The sequence below is a fragment of the Protopterus annectens genome, chromosome 10.part0 (genome assembly GCF_019279795.1).
Source record: "Protopterus annectens isolate FY-2018-M chromosome 10.part0, PAN1.0, whole genome shotgun sequence".
NCBI classification, from domain to species: domain Eukaryota; kingdom Metazoa; phylum Chordata; order Ceratodontiformes; family Protopteridae; genus Protopterus; species Protopterus annectens.
This window is the reverse complement of record NC_056744.1, coordinates 52785988-52806008: the sequence shown is the minus strand read 5'-3', so window position 1 is coordinate 52806008 and position 20021 is coordinate 52785988. Positions and strand designations below refer to the sequence as shown.

Below are 20021 nucleotides of genomic sequence, written 5' to 3'. Positions count from 1 at the left end.
AGGTTTACACATCTGCAACTTTGGCTATAAGGGCCAACAGTCAATTTCATATGCTTAAATATCAGCAATGTGTCATGGGATTGCGTAAACAGAAAATGTTAAATTCTGAATGCGCAGAAAACAAGGAAATGCAGGATTTATTGTATGCAGCAGAACAAGTTGGAAAACATACTTTGCAATGTGGTTTTGATTCTTTGGAGGCATCCTGCAGGGTCGCAGTTACGGGTCCTGTAATTAGGAGACATGCTTGGTTAAAGGAACAAAATCTGCCTGATCATGTTAAAGTAAAATTACTAGATGCACCTTTACAGCATGATACTTTGTTTGGTGTTAAGGCAGAAGAGGTGTTAAAGAAAATGGAGGACAAAGCTAAATCTATGCAAACTGTCAAAGATTTTTTTACAAGTACAGCCACCTAGGTTTAGTAGACACTGGTCTACAAAAAAATTGGTCCTTTCCTGTGTTAAACAGACCTCAAAGGGGCAGATCCCAGGTGCAAGGTTCTTGTAGGCCCAAGCAATGGTTCATAGGTTCATAGGTTTATACTAGGCTAACTGCCCTAGGGCATTTATAAGCCTAGCCCAAAGTTATGTGGCTTACGCCGCCCCTTATGTTAGAAATACTGTGCCCATTAGTTTGTTTTGCCTCTGTCCAGTAGTGACACAGAGATGATTCCCGGGGTAAACCTACGATCTCCCATCCACCGGTCAAGATTTCTCTTGAACAGAGCCAGCGAGGTGCTCTGCCTCACATGGACCGGGATTTTATTCCACAGCATGGGGAGTCTCTGGGTGATAAATCTATCCCTCCAGCACGTCCTATTTATATCCGTGCTAAGGTTTAAGTCTCTTGCTCTAGTGGTTTTGGTGGATTTGGATTTTTTGAGGTGGAGCATGTCCATTAATTCCCGGTTGGTCATGGCCTTGTATGTCAGGCACAGGTCACCTCTGAGCAGACGGTATGCAACTGAATAGAGTTGGAGTTTCTTCAGTCTGGCAGCATATGACAGGTTTTGGAGTCCCTTTATCCTTTTGGTGAGGAACTTTTGGGGTCTCTCCAATTGCTGCAGGTGTCGGGTGAGATACATCCCGAATGGGGCATTGTACTCGATCATTGGTTTGATAAGTGAAGAGTACAGGGGAACAATGACCTCACGTGATCTGGATGTGAATCCCTTCATGATCAGGTGGGCAATGTAGAAGGTCTTTCGAACCACTTTAGCAACGTGAGTGTCAAACGAGAGGCCACTGTCAACCTGGGTCCCCAGGTCCCTGATAACCTCTTCTGTGCTTAGTGGGTTGCCACCTATATGGTAGCTTGGGGTTACCTTGTTTTTCCCGAAGGGTATGACTATACACTTTTTTGCTGGGGGCTTCTACCTCCAAAGCTGGAGAAGATAGATCAGAACCATACAGAAAACAGTCCCAATGACTTCCCCCTGCCTGCACCAAGCACTTATCTTCTGGCAGCACCCTTAGGGGGAAAATTAGCACTTTTTGCTCAACATTGGCACATCATAACCCAGGACAAGTGGGTTCTAAACATAGTGTCACAAGGCTACAAGTTCAATTTCTATACTCTGCCAAAGGCAAACGGCTGGCCAGATCTGCCAAAAAAGTAAATGGGCAGAGGCACAAAAATAAGTCTCATCCTTCATGGACATGGGGGCCATTCAACAGGTACCAGAGCAAGAGCGGGGACAAGGATTTTACTCAAGACTGTTCTTGGTACCCAGAAAGGACAAGGCCTGGAGGCCGATACTGGACCTATCTATTCTGAACACTTTCCTGGATATTCCGAAATTCAAAATGTTGACTTTGCAGCAGCTTCTGCCCATGCTGGGCAAGAATGCTTGGCTTGTGACTTTATACCTAAAAGACGCATACCTGCATGTTCCAATCAGACAGTCATGCAGAAGATACCTAAGATTCAAGGCTGGTTCAATGCATTACCAATTGTCTGCACTGCCCTTTGGCTTATCAACTGCACCCAAGGTCTTTACAAAGTGCCTGGCACCAGCAATTGCATTGTGTAGACAAAGAGGAATACAGATATATCCTTACTTGGACAACTGTCTCATTCAAGCAGAGAACAAGGACATTCTTCTTCAACATCTGGCATTTGTGAAAAGACTTCTAACATGCCTAGGGTACACAGTCAACAGAAAGAAATCAAAACTAGTACCCTCACAAGAGATAATATTCCTGGGTGCAAGCTTGAATACAACTGCCCAGATGGCTTATCTCACGCCAGACGAACAAAGGCAACTGACTACCTATTTCAAAATGTTGACAACAAAGGCCCAATTATCTGCAAGAAAAATTCTGCAGGCTTTGGGCTAAATGGCCTCCTACATCCTACTAATTCCATATGCAAGACTGCATATGAGGAAACTTCAAAGGCACCTAAAAAGTATTTGGACTCAACATTGCCACAGCCTGGAAACAGTCATTACTCTCATTCCCTGCCTGCAACAGGAGTTTCGATGGTGGGCAAAGGCTTTTCACCAGAACAAGGGACAGCCATTCACATTACCTCCAGCCAGGCAGACACTAACAACGGATGCATCAGACTATGCCTGGGGAGCCCACATGGCAGGAAGATGCATTCAGGGCACATGGTTTTCAAACCAAATGCATCTACATATCAATCGAAAAGAGATGTTAGCTGTTCAAAATGCACTGACAGCCTTCAAGGACTACTTCAACCGGGACAACTACTGATAAAGACAGACAACACCATGGTCATGTGGTATATAAACAAGCAGGGAGGCACACATTCTTACCCCCCTTTTCAGATTAGCCATGACCTTATGGGACACATCTTTGACTTACCAAGTACATTTGCTGGCACAATTCCTGCCAGGAAAGGAAAATACTCTGGCAGACGAACTAAGCAGAAACCTCATGGATCCCCACGAGTGGAAGCTGGATCCACAAGTCTTCAGCATGATAACAAGGAAATGAGGATGCCCGGACAGAGATCTATTTGCCTCCTCTCTCAATTACCAACTAAAAAGATTCTGCACAAGGACTTATCACAGACAGGCATGGAAAGTGGACGCCCTATCAGTATATGCCTTTCCTCCACTGCCTCTCCTCCCCAAGGTGCTCCTAAAGGTTAGACAGGAGAAGCCAAAGATGATACTGATTGCCCCAGACTGGCCACGCTAGTACTGGTATCCAATACTAAGGAACTTATCTCTATACCCAGCTTGGATCTTACCTCAGATACCTCGACTACTGTCCCAGCAAAACAATCGGATCATGCACAGCCAACTCGGGGCATTAAACTTGGCAGCATGGTGGATAATGTAGTCATACAAAAAACACCACTCAGTAAAGCTGTGATGGATGTCATTCTGGAAGCCAGAAAGCCTAGTACTAGAAAGTCTTATGCTGGAAAATGGAAGAGACTCGGTGCCTGGAACCAGGCACAAGGAACTGATGCAGCGGTAGCAAATATTCCTCAGATTTTGCAATACTTAACTGAGATGCTGGGCAAAGGGCTATCTTTTTCATCAATTAAAATGCATGCCTCTGCCATTTTGGCTCATTACAATACAGAGCTACCACTTTTTTCTCACCCTTTATTAAGGCAGTACCTCAGAGGAGCCAAAAATTTAAGGCCCCCTAGGGGACTACTGATACCTGCATGGGACCTCAACTATGTCTTGGAAAAGCTCACACTGCCTCCTTTTGAGCCAGCTGCTACTGCTGATATAAAGTTTTTATCTTTGAAAACAGCTCTGCTCTTGGCAATTACTTCTGCAAGACGAGTTTCAGAGCTACAGGCGCTCATGGCTGTGGAACCTTTCATCATTTTTCATCCAGACAGGGTCTCCCTGAGGACAAACCCAACATTTATGTCTAAAATAGTGTCCAGTGTGGCTCTTAACCAAGCCATCCATCTGCCAGCCTTTTACCCAAATCCACAGAACAAGGGAGAGAGAATTCTGCATTCTTTGGACGTACACAGACAGCTTAGATTCTACTTGGACAGAACCAAAGCTTTCAGAAAGACGGAGCAATTACTAGTGGCATATGCTGCAGGATCACAAGGAAAGCCTATCTCAAACCAGACTATTTCTAAGTGGTTAGGCCACTGCATTCATTTCTGCTACTTACACCATGACAAGACAGTGTCTAAGGGCATTAGGCCTCATTCCACCAGAGCTGCAGCCACCTCAGCAGCCATTCTCAGGGGAGTACCAACCAGAGACGGGCGGCTACTTGGAGTTCAGTGCACACCTTCACAAAGCATTATCATCTGCCACTCTACTCTAAATCCAGGGCAGGCTTTGCCACTGCAGTCCTGCAGGGCCTCATAGCCGCTCCTACTGCTGTCTAGTTCCAGCCTCCATAGCTTTGGGACTCTACCCAAATGTAATGACTGCAACAGTGAAACACTAAGAACATAGTACAGTTGTGTACACTTACCATAAATGTAGATGTTCGAGTGTATTCACTGTTGCAGTCCAGGTTACCCACCTGCCTTCCCCCTTTTTTCTTTTGGATCTTATCTTTCCTTCTCTGATTTATACTACCTATGTGGTGTATTTGCTTATAGATGAAGGTAAACATTATATTGGTGTATTTCTGAATATACATATATATATATATATATATATATATATATATATATATATATATATATAATATAAAGATTGGCTACCCTTTTTTGGGCACCTGACATCCGGGGCAAGAAAAACTGAAGAAAATGGCGTTGGCTGCTTGTTTTATATCCCTGACGACCTGACGTCATGGAAGGGGCGACAGTGGCCGAAGCCGAAGCAGGACCCAAGACTTTGGAATTCAGGCCGGCTGAAGGCAACCTGCCAGCAGGATTACCCAGATGTAATGACTGCAACAGTGAATACACTCTAACATCAACATTTATGATAGGTGTACACAACTGTACTTTTCCTTTATAGGAGCTAATCTAAATTCACAGTACACCCCTTTGGTCTTGCTTCAACTCCAAGGTATTTCACCAAATGCATTGTGGTAGTTGCACCCGAAGGAGCTGGGTGTGGGGGTTGAGAGGAGAGGAATGAAGGGGCGGAGCCTGCATGCCTGTCTTGTGGGAGGGTGGGTTGTATGCATGCCCAGGAGCACATGTGCACTGTCTTATTTCCTGGGAGTGACTGGAGATGCAACTAAGCTGTGTCACTGTGTGTGTGTGTGTGTGTGTGTGTGTGGGGGGGGGGGTCAGTAAGTCCTGTTGACATCAAAACAGAAGCAATGGGAGGTTCAGTACAAATGTCCACTGCATGTCCCACCCACAGAGTTCTCACTGGGAAGGTGCTAGGGGGTAGGGCTTGAAGTTTAAAAAAAAAAAAAAAAAAAAAAAAAAATCTGAAGCACCCTGATGAGGGATCTAATTGACCAACTGGCTGTCGGCAAATGGGGGGAGGGGCGAGTGGTAAAAAAAAGGATGCAAAAACCCCATTTTGAGTGATGATCTCTACGGGAAGGAGGGAGTGCTTGAGAAGATTGTTCAGTTCCTCTATGGGATGACTAGAATGGAATAGAAATATGGATATTTAGGGGGTGGAGCTCTCACACTGGTAGAGTTACTTTTTTTTTTTGTCTTGGATGAACTTTTTGCAGATTTCTGTTTAATGTCTGAAGTTCTGAAATGTTTACTAATTATCAGACATGGTGCCGAAATCAAATAATGATACGGTTTCCGTGAGTACTAACTCATCCTGTATGCTTGAGATGGTAACTGAGTATAACCTTTATTGTCTATCAAGGTCTTTTTTGTCTTTTATTTTCCCCTAGTATCCCTGTCCTGAGAACAGCTTCTTCATACTGTGGATGTTCATAGATAACATTGATATTATGTGTAGAGGGCAGAATGGTGTTTTAAGAAGGATAGTCAATTTTATGTTGTCTCCTAAGTCAAAGAAAATACGAAAGTGACTAAAGAAAGGTGGTTGTAAGTGACTTCATCTAGCTGTCAAACTGCTTTGACTTTTTCTATGATGGCTATGAGACTACTGTTCAGGTGATCCCAAGGCCGGCTTCAACAGGGTGGTTTCTGTCTGCACTCATTTCTGCTCTGATATCTCCTAGGGTTACACTTGCATGGCATCTTTTCAGTCCTCCCACCATGCCTTCATAAAGTACAGAATGGGTGTGGCTTCCAAATTTTATCTTCCATCAAGGTCAGTGGGATGTCCTCCCAAGAGCATACAGTTGGTGGCTGTGTCCTGTCACTCTTGATGCCAGAGTTTTTCAGTATCAGAAAATGATTGGTATTCACCACCATTGTACTGTATTTCTGAGAAGAATCTCTGGCTGCAGGATATACCGTGCTCTCCTTTCTCTTTTATAATGTTCTATTTTTCTGTAATATTTTTTTTTCTGTTTAAAGAATTTATTATTGCAGAATACATCCGGCCCTCTCTCCTCCATATTTTTCTTTGCAAAACTTTTTGCTGTGGAAGAATGTGTGATTTTTCTGGAAGGGCTAAACGTTACGGGAGCTTGGAGGCAGAGTTTGGAGCCTGGGAAAATGCAATGTGGCAGAAAATTCCAATGTAGTTGTATTACTGTTGTCAGCACTGTAGTCGGAGCTTATAATACTGGACCTCAGACAGGAGAGCATGCATAATTTTTGTTTATGCATGTGAGAAAAAGCTACATAAATGTGTATGATCACTTTCTGTTACCAAATGCTAAGTAATACTATGATTTCAATATAGTATTTGACCAGAAGCCACGTATACCTGGCCAAAACCCATTCTCAGACTCTGCCAGCATTTTCAAGGAGGGCAAGACCTCTGAGCCCTGAAGTGTATTTTAAGGCGCTTGTCATTTACCTAAACTATGTTTTGAAGGCCAGCATGGAGTGACATTGCTTGACATGCAAGGGGAGCCTATAATACACTGAGTACAGGGGCAGCAGTTCCAACCTAGCCTATTGACTTAAGATTTTTTTAGTCCTTTTTTTTGTTATGAACCTCTGCATTTTTTGAGTTTTTTGATGTGCCTACTGAAATACAGTAGTGAGTTGATTGTCTGAACGCAGAGTTTCTGAAATGTCAATTATCCGAACATAGCCTTGCAAAGGTTTTGGGTAAGAAAAATCATAAAGCCTGAATATGTAAATGTTATAAGTATTTGCTTATGCATGTTTTTTGAGCTTCTAGCCCACTCTTGTGTGAAAAATATTCTTTATTGTTCACTGGAATCACTGAATGGTTAAGTGTATTCCCAGCATGCAGAAAACACAAGATTTTAGACGTTTTTTATCCAGTTCAATATGTGTTTGATTATCTGAACTACCCTAGGTCCCAATTAGTTTGGATAATCGACTCTTGATTCTGTAATGGGCCTAACATGGGGAAGAGTACAGGGTAATTTTATACATATACATACATACATACATATATATATATATATATATATATATATATATGTGTGTATGTATGTACACACATGCATATGTATGTGTGTGTGTGTGTGTGTGTATATATATATATATATATATATATATATATATATATATATATATATATATATATAAATATATAATTTTTGTTTGTTTTAAATGAGATGCCTTTTGCAAATAATTGTGAGATATAGAAGGGATTTCTGATTTAACTTATTTATTTTTCACTGGGTGGATGAGATGGTCTCCTGACCCTTTTCAGTCGTAACCCAGCTGTAATTTAAATAACATTCAAGAAATACAGTACACAACATAAACTAACATTTGGATGTTTAGTAGAAGATATTAAGTCTAAGAGCACACAGTATGATGCACAAGGAAAGAAAGCATTTACAAAAGAATTACATAGAATGAAAGTTTCAGTAGCCCAGAGATGTTCTTCGTGCTCCACTGTTGCAGTCATCACACTTGGAATATCTTCCCCTCAGTCGGCCCGTATGCCAGAGTCTTAGGATTTCTCCATCGGTTGCTGTTGCTTCTTCCATGACGTCAGGTCGTCTGGTATAAAACAGGCAGCCGACGCCATTACATCCGTCTTTCTTGCCGAGCGAGAGCCCGAAGCAGTTCACCTTTTCGTTTTCGAGTTTGTAATCCTGAAGTCTTCTAAAGCTAAGTACCTCGTTGGGGATCCTTTTATCTTGCTCTAACCAATGTCAGAAAAAGTTAACAATTGTCTTGCCTGTGAAAAGCAAGTACCTCACAGAGATTTTCATTTTTACTGGGTCACCTGTTTAGGCCCAGACCATGACGTCCCTCGCTTTTAGATGTTCATCATGTTACACTGCTGCAGTCATCACACTTGGGTTATCCTGCCGTCAGGCGATCCCGCAGTCGGCCCGAATTCCAAAGTCTTGGTCCGGCGTCGGTTGCTGTCACTTCTTCCCTGACGTTAGTGCACCAGGGGTATATAACATGCAGCCAATGCCATTTTCTTCAGTTTTTCTTGCCCCAGATGTCAGGTGCCCTCAAGTAGGTAGGCAATACATATTGCTAATCAAAAATATACATATAAAATAAAAACAATACCTTCAGTTACCAGCAAATACACCCCAAAGGTTGTATAGGACAGAAAGGTATGGATAAGTCCAGATATTTCAGAGGGGATGGAGGGAGGGTAACCTGGACTGCAGCAGTGTGAACACTCGAACATCTACATTTATGGTAGGTACAAAACTGTACTATGTTCATCGTGTTACACTGCTGTAGTCATCACACTTGGGTAGAATCCCAAAGCAGCCCCTGATGCCCGCTTCTACAGATTCGCAGGCCTCTGCTGAGAACCATTCGGAGTCTGGTATGCCACGAGATGATGTTTCGACTATGGAACCTGCGGATGTCTCTACCTTAGATTGGTCTGGAGCCACTGTGCAGGCACCGGCTTCTGAGAGTGTATTCCGACCTACCAATGTTCGAATTAAACCAACAACTTCGTTTTTAGCTAAAACTACAGAGTTTCTAAGGCCCAGAGTGTGCACTACACTTGGAAGACCGACGACCAAAGCACATGCTCAAGCTCCCATGCCACAAAAACAAATGCTTAGAATGGCTGAATACCTTATTACCCTAATTAGGGGAAGCCAGCCTTTTCCTGCTAAGAGACAAAGAACTGAGTTTCATTCTGATTCTACAGACCAGGAGTCGGATTACTTTTGATTATTAGGACATGCCCTTATCAACTTATGAGGATTTAGATGCAGAGGAATCCATTCCCTCTGCCTCACCTCCAGAGGATTTTTCTTTTGCTGAAACCTTGCATACTTTTACTTTAAGAGAGCATTTCCACTGGGAATGCCAAGACTACCTTCAGTCCAAAATGAGACTCAAGAGAATTGTTAGAGTTGCTTCAGCACAGGTCGCTAGCTATACCCCCTGTCCTGGATGTTGTAGATGAAGTTTTTATGGAATCCAGTCTTACTCCAGATACTTTACCCCTGCCTTCTAGGAAACCTGACAGGTACTACAGAGTACCGGATTCCCACAAATTTCTCTTCAAGAATCCTACTGCGGATCCAGAAACCATTTTCCAGGGACCTAAAGGTGTTAAGGCTACTACAGCCAAAAATCCTACCCCTTCAGACAGGGATTCCAGAGCTTTAGACAAATGGGGTACGAAGGTATATACCTCTGCAACTCTTGCCATCAGGGCATTGAATTGCCAGTTCCACATGTTGAAGTACCAGCACCATATTCTGGAACCAATTAAACAAAAAAATGGTGTTACTTCCAGATTGTGCAGAAGATAAAGATTTACAAGAGCTAATGCATTCTGCAGACCAAGTTGGTAAGCATACTTTGCAATGTGGCTTCAATGCTGTAGAAGCATCTTGCAGGGCTGCAGTCACTGGGTCTGTACTGAGAAGGCATGCTTGGCTGAAGGAACAAACCTTGCCAGATCATGTCAAATCCATATTACTAGACAGTCCTTTAAATAAGGACCGTTTATTTGGCACCAAAGCAGAAGAGGTTCTTAAAAAGCTGGAAGAAAAAGCAAAATCTATGCAAACTGTTGTAAGAAGTACAACCACCTTGATTCAGTAGACATTGGCCTTCTAAAAACTGGTCCTTTCCAGCCCCTTCTAGGCCTTCGCAGGCCAAACCCAGGGAAACAGGCCACCCAGACTACAGTCTCAGGGTATGCAGAGATCTAAACAATGGAGTACCCCCACCTCTAAAACAGGGAGTGGTAAGACGCCCCCCTTATGGAAAAAGGTCACAATGACTTGTCAATTATCCTGCCCAGCCCTGCCCAATTACTTGTGCCCCTAGCAGGAAAGCTTGCCCTTCATGCAAAAAACTGGATGTCTTTTACTCAGGACAGATGGGTCTAAACATTGTATCCCAGGAGTACAGATTCTACTTTCATACACTGCCAACCCCAAGCGGGTTTCCAGACCTACCTCTAAACCAGTGGGCAGAGGCTCAAAAGCGAGTACTTTCCCTGTTCAATATCAGAGCTATTCAACCTGTTCCAGTAGAACAAAGTGGGCAGGGTTTCTACTCCAGACTTTTCCTGGTGCCCAGAAAAGAAGGCTCTTGGCACCCAATCTTGGATCTATCAGCTCTCAACACCTTTCTGGTGGTCCCAAAATTCAAGATGCTTACCTTGCAACACCTTCTCCCTATGCTAGCCAAGGATGCCTGGTTAGTCACTCTAGACTTAAAAGAAGCTTATCCGCACATCCCCATAAGGGAGTCGTGCAGAAAATATCTACGCTTCAGGGCAGGCATCTGTTCTCTGCACTTGCCTTTGGCTTATCTACTGCGCCCAGAGTATTCACAAAGTGCCTGGCTCCAGCCATTGCATACTGCAGGCAGAGAAATATCCAAATTTTCCCATACTTGTATGGCTGCCTGATTCAGGCGGAAAGTCAGGAATTGCTACTTCAGCACCTGGCATTTATAAAAAGCCTTCTCACTTCTTTGGGGTACACCATCAACGAAAATAAATCACAACTGGTGCCCAGTCAAAAGATTGTATTCCTGGGAGCAAGCTTGGACACAACTTCCCAGATTGCATTTCTCACTTCAGAAAAACAGGTCTATCTGACAAACTGCTTCAAACAAATGGCCACCAGAACCCAGCTATCTGCAAGAAAAATACTACAAGCCTTAGGGTTCATGGCCTCCTGTATTCTGCTAATTCCATGTGCAAGACTGCATATGAGGAAACTTCAATGGTACTTAAAAAGTCTTTGGTGCCAACATTCTCAGGACCTGGAAACAGTGATTCCAATCATACCTTGTCTAAGGATAGAGTTCCTTTGCTGGGCAGAAGCATGCAACCACAACAAGGGACTGCTTTTCACTCAACCCCTCACCACCTAAACCCTGACAACAGACGCATCAGACTATGCATGGGGGGGTTCACATGGCAGGCAAATGTATTCAGGGCCACTGTAGCCCAGCCCAGAGTTTCCTGCACATCAATCAAAAAGAGATGCTAGCTGTACAGAATGCTCTGACAGCCTTCAGATACCTAATTCTTCCAGGACAACTGCTTATAAAAACAAGACAACACCACAGTTTTGTGGTACATAAACAAGCAGGGAGGAACCCATTCTTACCCACTCTGCAGGTTAGCCGTGGCCTTGTGGAACATAGCCTTGAGCAACCAAGTGCATCTACAAGCTCAATTCCTGCCAGGCAAACAAAATTCACTGGCAGACGACTTAAGCAGAAATCTCCTAGACCCACATGAGTGGAAATTGGAGCCCAACACCTTCAATCTTCTGATCCAGAGGTGGGGGACACTAGAGGTGGACCAATTTGCCTCCCCCAAGAACTACCAGTTGAGCAAATTCTGCACCAGAAACCTTCACAGCAGGGCCTGGAAGGTGGATGCCCTATCCTTTTCAATGGGAAAACCTCTCAGTTTATGCCTTTCCCCCCACTGCTCCTCCTCTCAAAAGTAGTACTCAAGATAAAGCAGGACAGGCCAAGGGCAATTCTTATTGCCCCAGACTGGCCACCGCTAGCACTGGTACCCACCCTTGCACAATCTGACAACAGTGCAACCCTGGCACCTTCACCAGTCTCCTACCCTACTGTCCCAGCAGGAGGGACAGATTTTTCATCCACAGTTGCAATCTCTAAACCTTGCAGTCTGGCTTATCCCTTGAATAGACCACTAGCAACCCTCAGCAAACAGGTGCTGGACGTCATTCTTGAAGCCAGAAGGCCTAGTACTAGGAAATCCTATGCTGAAAAGTGGAAAAGATACTGTTCTTGGAATCGGTCTCGAGGGAAGGGCACAGCAGTGTCCTCCTTACCTCTGATCCTGGATTACCAAGCAGAGCTACTCCACAGAGGCCTATCTGAGGCCTATCCTTCTCCTCCATTAAGATTCATGCCTCTGCCATCTCAACTCATTATAATACTGAGCCACCTCCTTTTTTCTCACCCTCTCATCAAACGGTTCCTGAGAGGGGCTAACAACTTAAGGCCCCCTAGGAGAGTTCCCACCCCTGCCTGGGACCTTAACTTTCTACTGGAAAAGCTCACGCATTCCCCTTTTGAACCTGCAGCTTCAGCAGAGTTAAAATTCCTCTCTTGAAAAACATCCTTGCTTTTATCCATAACTTCAGCAAGAAGAGTATCGTGAGTTACACGCACTAATGGCTGTGGAACCCTTCATTATTTTCCATGCTAACAGGGTTTCCCTCAGGACTAACCCGTCCTTTATGCCTAAGGTGGTGTCCAGTGTGGCTCTAAATCAATCCATCCATTTGCCAACCTTCTTCCCTAACCCTCAGAATAAAGGGGTAAGGATCCTGCACTACTTGGATGTGCACATAACAGCTCAGGTTCTACCCTGATGGGATTAAACCTTTCAGAAAATCTGACCAGCTGCTAGTCAGCTTTGCTACAGGGGCAAAGGGTAAGGCCATTTCAAAGCAAACTATTTCCAAATGGATAGCACATGGTATCCATTTCTGCTACAAGCACCATGGAAAACCTACCCCACAGGGGATCAGACCACATCCCACTAGGGCGACTTCCACCTCTACAGCATTTCTCAGGGGAGTCCCTACCAGGGACATTCTGGAAGCTGCAACCTGGCGTTCTGTTCACACCTTCACCAAGCATTACCACTTACCAATCTTTTCTAAATCCAGAGCTGGATTTGCTACAGCAGTCTTGCAAGGTATACTAGCCAGCCCTAACACTTCTTGACCGCCTCCACCCTTTCTCAGCTTTGGGAATCGACCCAAGTGTGATTGACTGCAACAATGAAACACGAAGAACATTGTACAGTTGTGTACACTTACCATAAATGTAGATGTTCGAGTGTATTCACTGTTGCAGTCCTGGTTTCCCTCCCTCCAGCCCCCTGGCTTTCTCTGTCTTTCTACCTCTCCTCTCTGTGGCCATTCCTAATGGCATTGGTATTTACTTTTTACTGGTGGTGTTCCCCACCATATACTGGCTTCCTATTTGGGGGCTCCTGACATTTAGGGCAAGAAAAACTGATGTAATGGCGTCGGCTGCCTGTTTTATACCCCCTGACGACCTGACGTCATGGAAGAAGCGACAGCAACTGATGCAGAAATCCTAAGACTCTGGTATTCAGGCCGACTGAGGGCTACTTGCAGGCAGATAACTCAAGTGTGACGACTGCAACAGTGAATGCACTCTAACATCTACATTTTATAGTAAGTGTACACAACTGTACTTTTTACAAGTTTCTCTGTTGTCAACTAAAACATCAGTGGGTGCCTACCATGCCAGCCTGTATCTCAAAAGCAGATGCATTCTTTGTAGGTGTGCCTTAAAATTGTCTGAATTCAGAAGAAATTTATTTAGATTTGTTTACTGTGGTAGTGCACTGATCTCATTGGACCATTTGTTGGTACAGCCCAGGTGAATAGGATCCCATAAGAAACAAACAAAACATATTTACAGATATAAGGATATGTTTAAAAACGCATACATATTTAAAGATGCAAGCATATGCTACTACATTTAGTTCACAAAACCGTTTACAATGTTAAAAATGTCTGGAAAAGATGGAATATGTTTAGCAGAGCTGTATAGGTAAAATGTAAGCATAATGAACGAGATGGCTTATGCTACAAGGATAGCATCATATCATAATATAGAGAGGTATGAAGACATTAGAAGAGGCAAGTGTGAATAATTGCAGGACAGGATACCAGGGGGAGAAGACGGAAATGGTAAGAGAGGCATGAAATGATGAGAGGCATGCAGAGGGAAGAGGAGAGAAGCGTGAGAGATGAGAAATGTAAGGTGTATGAGAGTGAGGGGATAACGAGATGAGGTAAGGAAGGATGACATGGGGATAAAAGGGTGTGTCAGAGAGCTGCAGGCTTTATGTACTGTGGCCTTGTGTGAGGGCAGCTGCACTTTGTTTGGGTTAAGAGGTATTTCTTGAGCTGTTGTCTGAAGCCCAAGCACTTTTGCATGTCTCTGAGAAAAATGAAGTCCCATAGTTTTGGTGCTAGGACGGAGAATGCAGGGTTGGTGCAGTGAAATTTAAAATGACTCAATGTTTCAACCTTTGCAGCAAGAAGAGCACTGAACCCACTGGTGTATTTCATGTTCAACTGAGAAACTGTGTAAGCAGTATTTGCATCGTTCAGCAGTAGAAACCCTGTTTGTGTACAGGTGACTTAGCTGGTAATTAAAGGTGAGGTAGAATTTTAATGCATATGTGAAATACAGACTGCAAAATTGTTTTTGCTGCTGCAGTTTTACTTTCTACGTTTTCCCCAACAACTCGTTTTTCTGTTTAAACAGATTCTCACCCATACATCTCTGGTGGTAAACTGTACAACTCCTCTTTCTTATTTGTAAGTTGAACCGGTTTCTTAGCTGTATCAAATTTGTACTGTCTAAATAATTTAAAATGTAAACTAATTCCTGTAGCACCAATGCTACATATGAGAGTGATTTCTCAGTGCCTTAAATGTTTCTGCTGGCTTAGCCGTCAGCTCTCCTTCAGTTGATTGTCTGATAAGTTACTGAGGATTACAGCCAGTAAATAATGCAAGACATTACAGTTACACACATATTTTATTCTTCAGAAGGTGCACATGAATGCAAAACCTGTCTTGTTCCTTTAAATTTTCCCCAACCTTAATTTTGTAAGTCTGGGGCAAAATTGAAAAACTGTCAATGATTTAGGGCATTTGTCCGCCATTAGTTTTGGTTGCACATTCTTAAATACAGAAGTTAAGACCTACACCTGCTCTGTGTGTGATAGCACTTCCTGTCTCCTCATGTAAGTCATTGGCCTCTGACCTCTTCTTGTGTGTGTCCCCATGACTGGCTATAAAATCTATGTTTAAGAAGTGGGGGACATTTATTCTTTTATTTTTTTTTTAATTGTGGTTGTCCAAAATGTGTAACATTATCTGTCATAATGTGGAATAAATGGACAAAACGTGGAACACAATAGAAGGTTCAACTAGGAAGCTCACAGCATTGTTAAACCTCTGATTTCATAACTCTAGGTTCTTTTGATAGCTTAAAATGATTCACTGTTTTTACAGTGGATATTTATTTTATGTAACAAGCCCTTTTGATATGGAAGAGTGTAGAACATTGAGTTTAAGTCTAAAAATGAAGAACAGTTCCTCACGATGAAGTACTTCTAAGAGGCATTTGTGGAGTTTATGATGATTCACCTTCAGTTTCACTTTCTTACACAGAAGTTTCCTAGTGCTAAGTGAAACTAAATGCAGGCACTATATTTTTGTCAGTTCTCAATGCAGTATTTGTGTTCCTGATGCTTTTAACAGAAGTTTTAAGAGGGATTAGTTCAGAAATTGTGCTACCCTTTCTGTTGCATTTAGTTATTCAAATGCGGTTTGTCTTTTGAATTCTTTGCAGTTTATTTTTTGTAACCTTTGTTCCTGATCTCCTTTCCTTAGCAGTTAATAGCTGACAGAAGAAAAGGAAGGGGACCATCTGTCTGTGTGGTAGACAGGAATAAAAGGATCAAGAATCTAGTAGGGGCCGACGTTTAAAATCAACAGCCTGAACTGCTTGAGAAATACAAATGAAGTGTGAAAATTGCACAAAGACAGTAAGTGACTGACTAATTTGGAACTTCTGCTTCCACGTTTTAACCTTCAAGGCATTCTGACTACTAAAATATAGCAGAGCAACTTGCTCAGAAGTTAACTCTTCAAAAGCCAGTAGTACTGTTAGTTGTTGACAGTTTTCATTGCTTTAACAATAGTCCTGTCCATCATTGTGTAATTGTTAATTACTTAAGAAATCTGTTTCAGTTGTTTACAGGGATCAATCTGGAAGCTTTTAGATGCTGTAGAGCGTAGGTTTTATGGATTTTTTTCTTTTATAATAAATGAAAAGCAGGACTGCAGCTGAATATGGATGCATACATTTTTTGGCTAACTGCTATAGTTTCACTGCCATGTACTTGCTTGGGTGAATTCGAAGGGAAAGGCAGTGTGTAGATCCATTTCCTGGCTCATCTGCCTTTACCCCCTGCTCTGTACTTTGCTTTGAGAGGTAGCCAATTGGGTCTACTGTGCCTCTTATGTGAGGTTGTTTTGAAAATGTAGTTGAACTGCAGGAAAATGTAGTTTTGATATCCAGATTAAAAACTGAATGCAGTTGTGTACATACTAACATTTTTCTTTTCAAGCAGAGATACTGAAACGGAAACTAGTAACAAACAAATTTAGAGAGAATGTGAGCTTGTTATTGTGAGACTTTCTTAAAAGCATTGTGATGCAGGAGTGGATGTCAGTATTTATTTTTATTTTATTTACTTTTTCTCGACAGGATTAGTCCCACTGGGCATGGTCTTCTTTTGTATTCGATTTGAACTGGTATTAAGTTATGATTTGCATTGCATACGGATGTCATACTGTAACAGAACTGTATTAATGAAAAGAGATAAAAGTATTGTATTTGTGTAAATTACTAAGTTTCACTCTAAGGATACTTTTAGTTTTCTTATGTTGTGTGCTAAACAAGTTTAAAATATATTAAAACTTGGTTATGAGCTAAAATGAATTTTGAAGGTGTCAGTTAAGAGGTGGTACTTTGCAGGACAGTTTTAGGTGTACCTTAAATTTGTATTTCTAGCACTGTGTTCTGCATTTGAAGTTTGACATCTGATTATTATCCAAATTACACTTTAATAGCAGTTATCGTCCGTTGTATACATGTAACTTTATTTCTAAAAGTTTAATAGAAATTGAGGGTGTCTTGGTTTCTGACATGTTGAATTTGTCCTCGTATCACTTCTAGGAAACGAAAGAACAGCTGACCAGCTGTTGTAAAACATGTTTTTGTGCCCTTCCTTTCTTATCATGCTGTTTACTGTTCTTTTAGTGAGGTCATTTGGGGACATTGTGAATCATGTTATGGCTTGTCTTGTAGCTGTCTCAGTGTTTCCAAAACATTATGCAGTGTACAGATTGAACTGGTTGGTTCGGAAATTGTTTAATAGCTGCAGCTGTTAAAATTGCCAGGTTGGTATATGTTGTTGTAAATGTCCAATTTATTAAAATGTGTGATTAAAATTTAACCAGTCTCTCTAAAATGACATTTGTCTGATAAGAAGCTGTATGAAAGCTGGTAGGTTAAAATATTGGATGCTTCATTTATTGTGTGTCATGCATCAGATTTTCAACATTGACATCTGACCATTTTCTTCTTTATGAAGTACGGTTTAAGGTTGAAAGCAAAAAACAAGAACTCCTAAGGAGTGAATGCTCTGAGCACCCCACACAGCCTGATAGGCCTTCGGAATGACTCCGCTCTAGCAATTAGACCAGCTGATAAAGGAGAATGTCTTGTAGTAATTGATTATACATTTTATGATGAATCCATGAAGCGGATGTTGGGAGATGAGAGGTTTTATTGCCCCATTGAGTGTGATACAGTAGGGCTACATGTACAGAGAATCTGTGATATGCTTGAAGTCCTATTTAAGAGCCTTATTATTACTGAAGAGCTTTTTGAATATCTCACTGTCAATGACCCCCTCGTACCTGTGATTCAGGGCCTCCCCAAAATATATAATGATGGGAGATAGCCACCGATGAGGCCTATTGTTTCAGGTAGAGGGTGGTCTACTGAGCCATTTTCCATTTATGTGGAGAAGTTTCTTCGACTTGTCAATGCAAATGAGAATATATTGAGGAATACCAAACAATTTCTGTTGGATTTATATAAATATATGAAAGAAGTTCCTGTTGATTTATGTTATTTATTGGAACTACCATCCCATCGGTCTTCCAAGCCTGATCTGCAAGGGCATGGAACGCATTATCATGGAACTTATAAACAAAGACATTGGCAACCTTCAAACACTGGACCACACCCAGTTTGGGTTTGTGAAGGGCCGATCTTGTCTCCTGAATATGATTGACTTCTTCGAATCGGTCTCCAGAGCTGTGGACGAGGGTAAGGCGGTCCACACAGCCTATCTGGACCTCGCCAAGGCCTTCGACACCATCCCTCCACTCTGGAGTCATAGATAAGCTTACTAAGCTGGGCATAAATCCATACGTCACTCGATAGGTTGCCAACTGGCTTAGTAACAGAACCCAGACTGTAAAAGTAGCCGACTCCAAATCCAGCTCCAGACAAGTGACAAGTGGAGTACCTCAGGGTTCAGTCCTGGGACCACTCTTGTTTGGCATCTACTTCTCTGAAGTACAGGCCAACACTAAGGGACTCAGGCTAGCAAAGTTTGCAGATGACTGCAAACTGGGAGCCATTATTGAATCCCCAAATGATGTGGATATTCTACAGAAGGGCCTTACAGAAACAGATGCCTGGTGCCAGAGCCATGGGCTCAAGCTTAATGCCAAGGAATGTATAGTTATCCCCTTTGGAAAAAACATGTACCCATGAACTACCACATAGGTGGCAGGACACTAAACATCGAAAGTGTGATGAGAGACTTGGGGACACAAGTAGACAGTGGTCTTACTTTTGATAACCACATCACCACAACAGTCAGGAAATCCTTCTGTGTGGCACACCTCATCACTAAGGGCTTTTCATCCAGAAAAAGAGGTCATTGTCCCACTGTACTCATCCCTCATTAGACCCATTATAGAGTATAATGCCCCATTTGGTATGTACCTCACAAGACATCTGCAACAGCTGGAAAGGCCACAGAAATACCTCACTAAAAGAATCACAAGCCTAAAGCAGATGCCATATGCTGACAGTCTAAAAAAAACCTCCAGCTATACTCTGTGGCATATCGTCTACTCGGAGGCGATCTCTGCTTAACATACAAGGCCATGTCAAACCCTGAGCTGTTGGACATGCTCCACTTACAGAAATCCCAATCCCTCAGAGCCACACGCTCCAGGGATCTAAACCTTATCACAATGAGCAAAACATGCTGGAGGGATAGGTTCCCTGACCCAGAGACTCCCCGTACTCTGGAATAGACTGCCCATACATGTCAAGCAGAGTGCCTCATTGGCCTTCTTCAAAAGGAACTTGATGATTGGATGGGAGATAGGAAATTCACCCCGGGAACATGTCAGTCGCCCTGCTAGACAGGGGCCCAGAGAAGTAAATATTATGGGAAGAAATTTCCAGGGAATTGTTATGGCTAGGCTTGCATAGGCCTTAGGGCCGATAGCCTAGTACCAACCTATGAACCTATGTTACTGTGGACGTCCAGTCACTCTTTACAGTCATTCCTAATAAGGAAGGGGTTCAGAGGGTCCATGACTATATACAACGATATACTGCGCTTAGTCGCTCTATTATGGATTTGTTGTTGTTGTTTTTGGAAGTGGTACTTGAGAATAATATTTTTTATTTTGATTCACAGTGCTATTTGCAACAAGATGGCGTAGCTATGGGCACCTTTATTTTATCGACTTCTTTTATATCTTTGAAAAAACTCTTCTTTGCATAGTTTTTCCCCCATAAGTTTTTTTTATTTTTTTACATTTCAAAAACACAGTTCAGTAGTTTCTTCTTGAAAGTTATAAACCTTATCCTATCACTTTTCTTTTTGTATGGAATATTTCCTTTTGCTGGTGATTCATGTAATACCAGTTTCCACAAAAATATTTTCATCACCTACT

At 42.4% G+C, this 20021-nt stretch overlaps 1 protein-coding gene across 1 annotated transcript in view; it reads left to right on the top strand.

The window, feature by feature from the left end:
- The window catches only part of NARF (nuclear prelamin A recognition factor), a 700547-nt gene that overhangs the window by 100901 nt on the left and 579625 nt on the right, over positions 1 to 20021 (top strand). Inside the window, exon 2 of the mRNA XM_044085012.1 lies at positions 15855 to 16009. Within this exon, the coding sequence (XP_043940947.1) occupies positions 15983 to 16009 (27 nt within the window). The 5' untranslated portion in view covers positions 15855 to 15982. The remainder of the gene's footprint in view (positions 1 to 15854; positions 16010 to 20021) is intronic.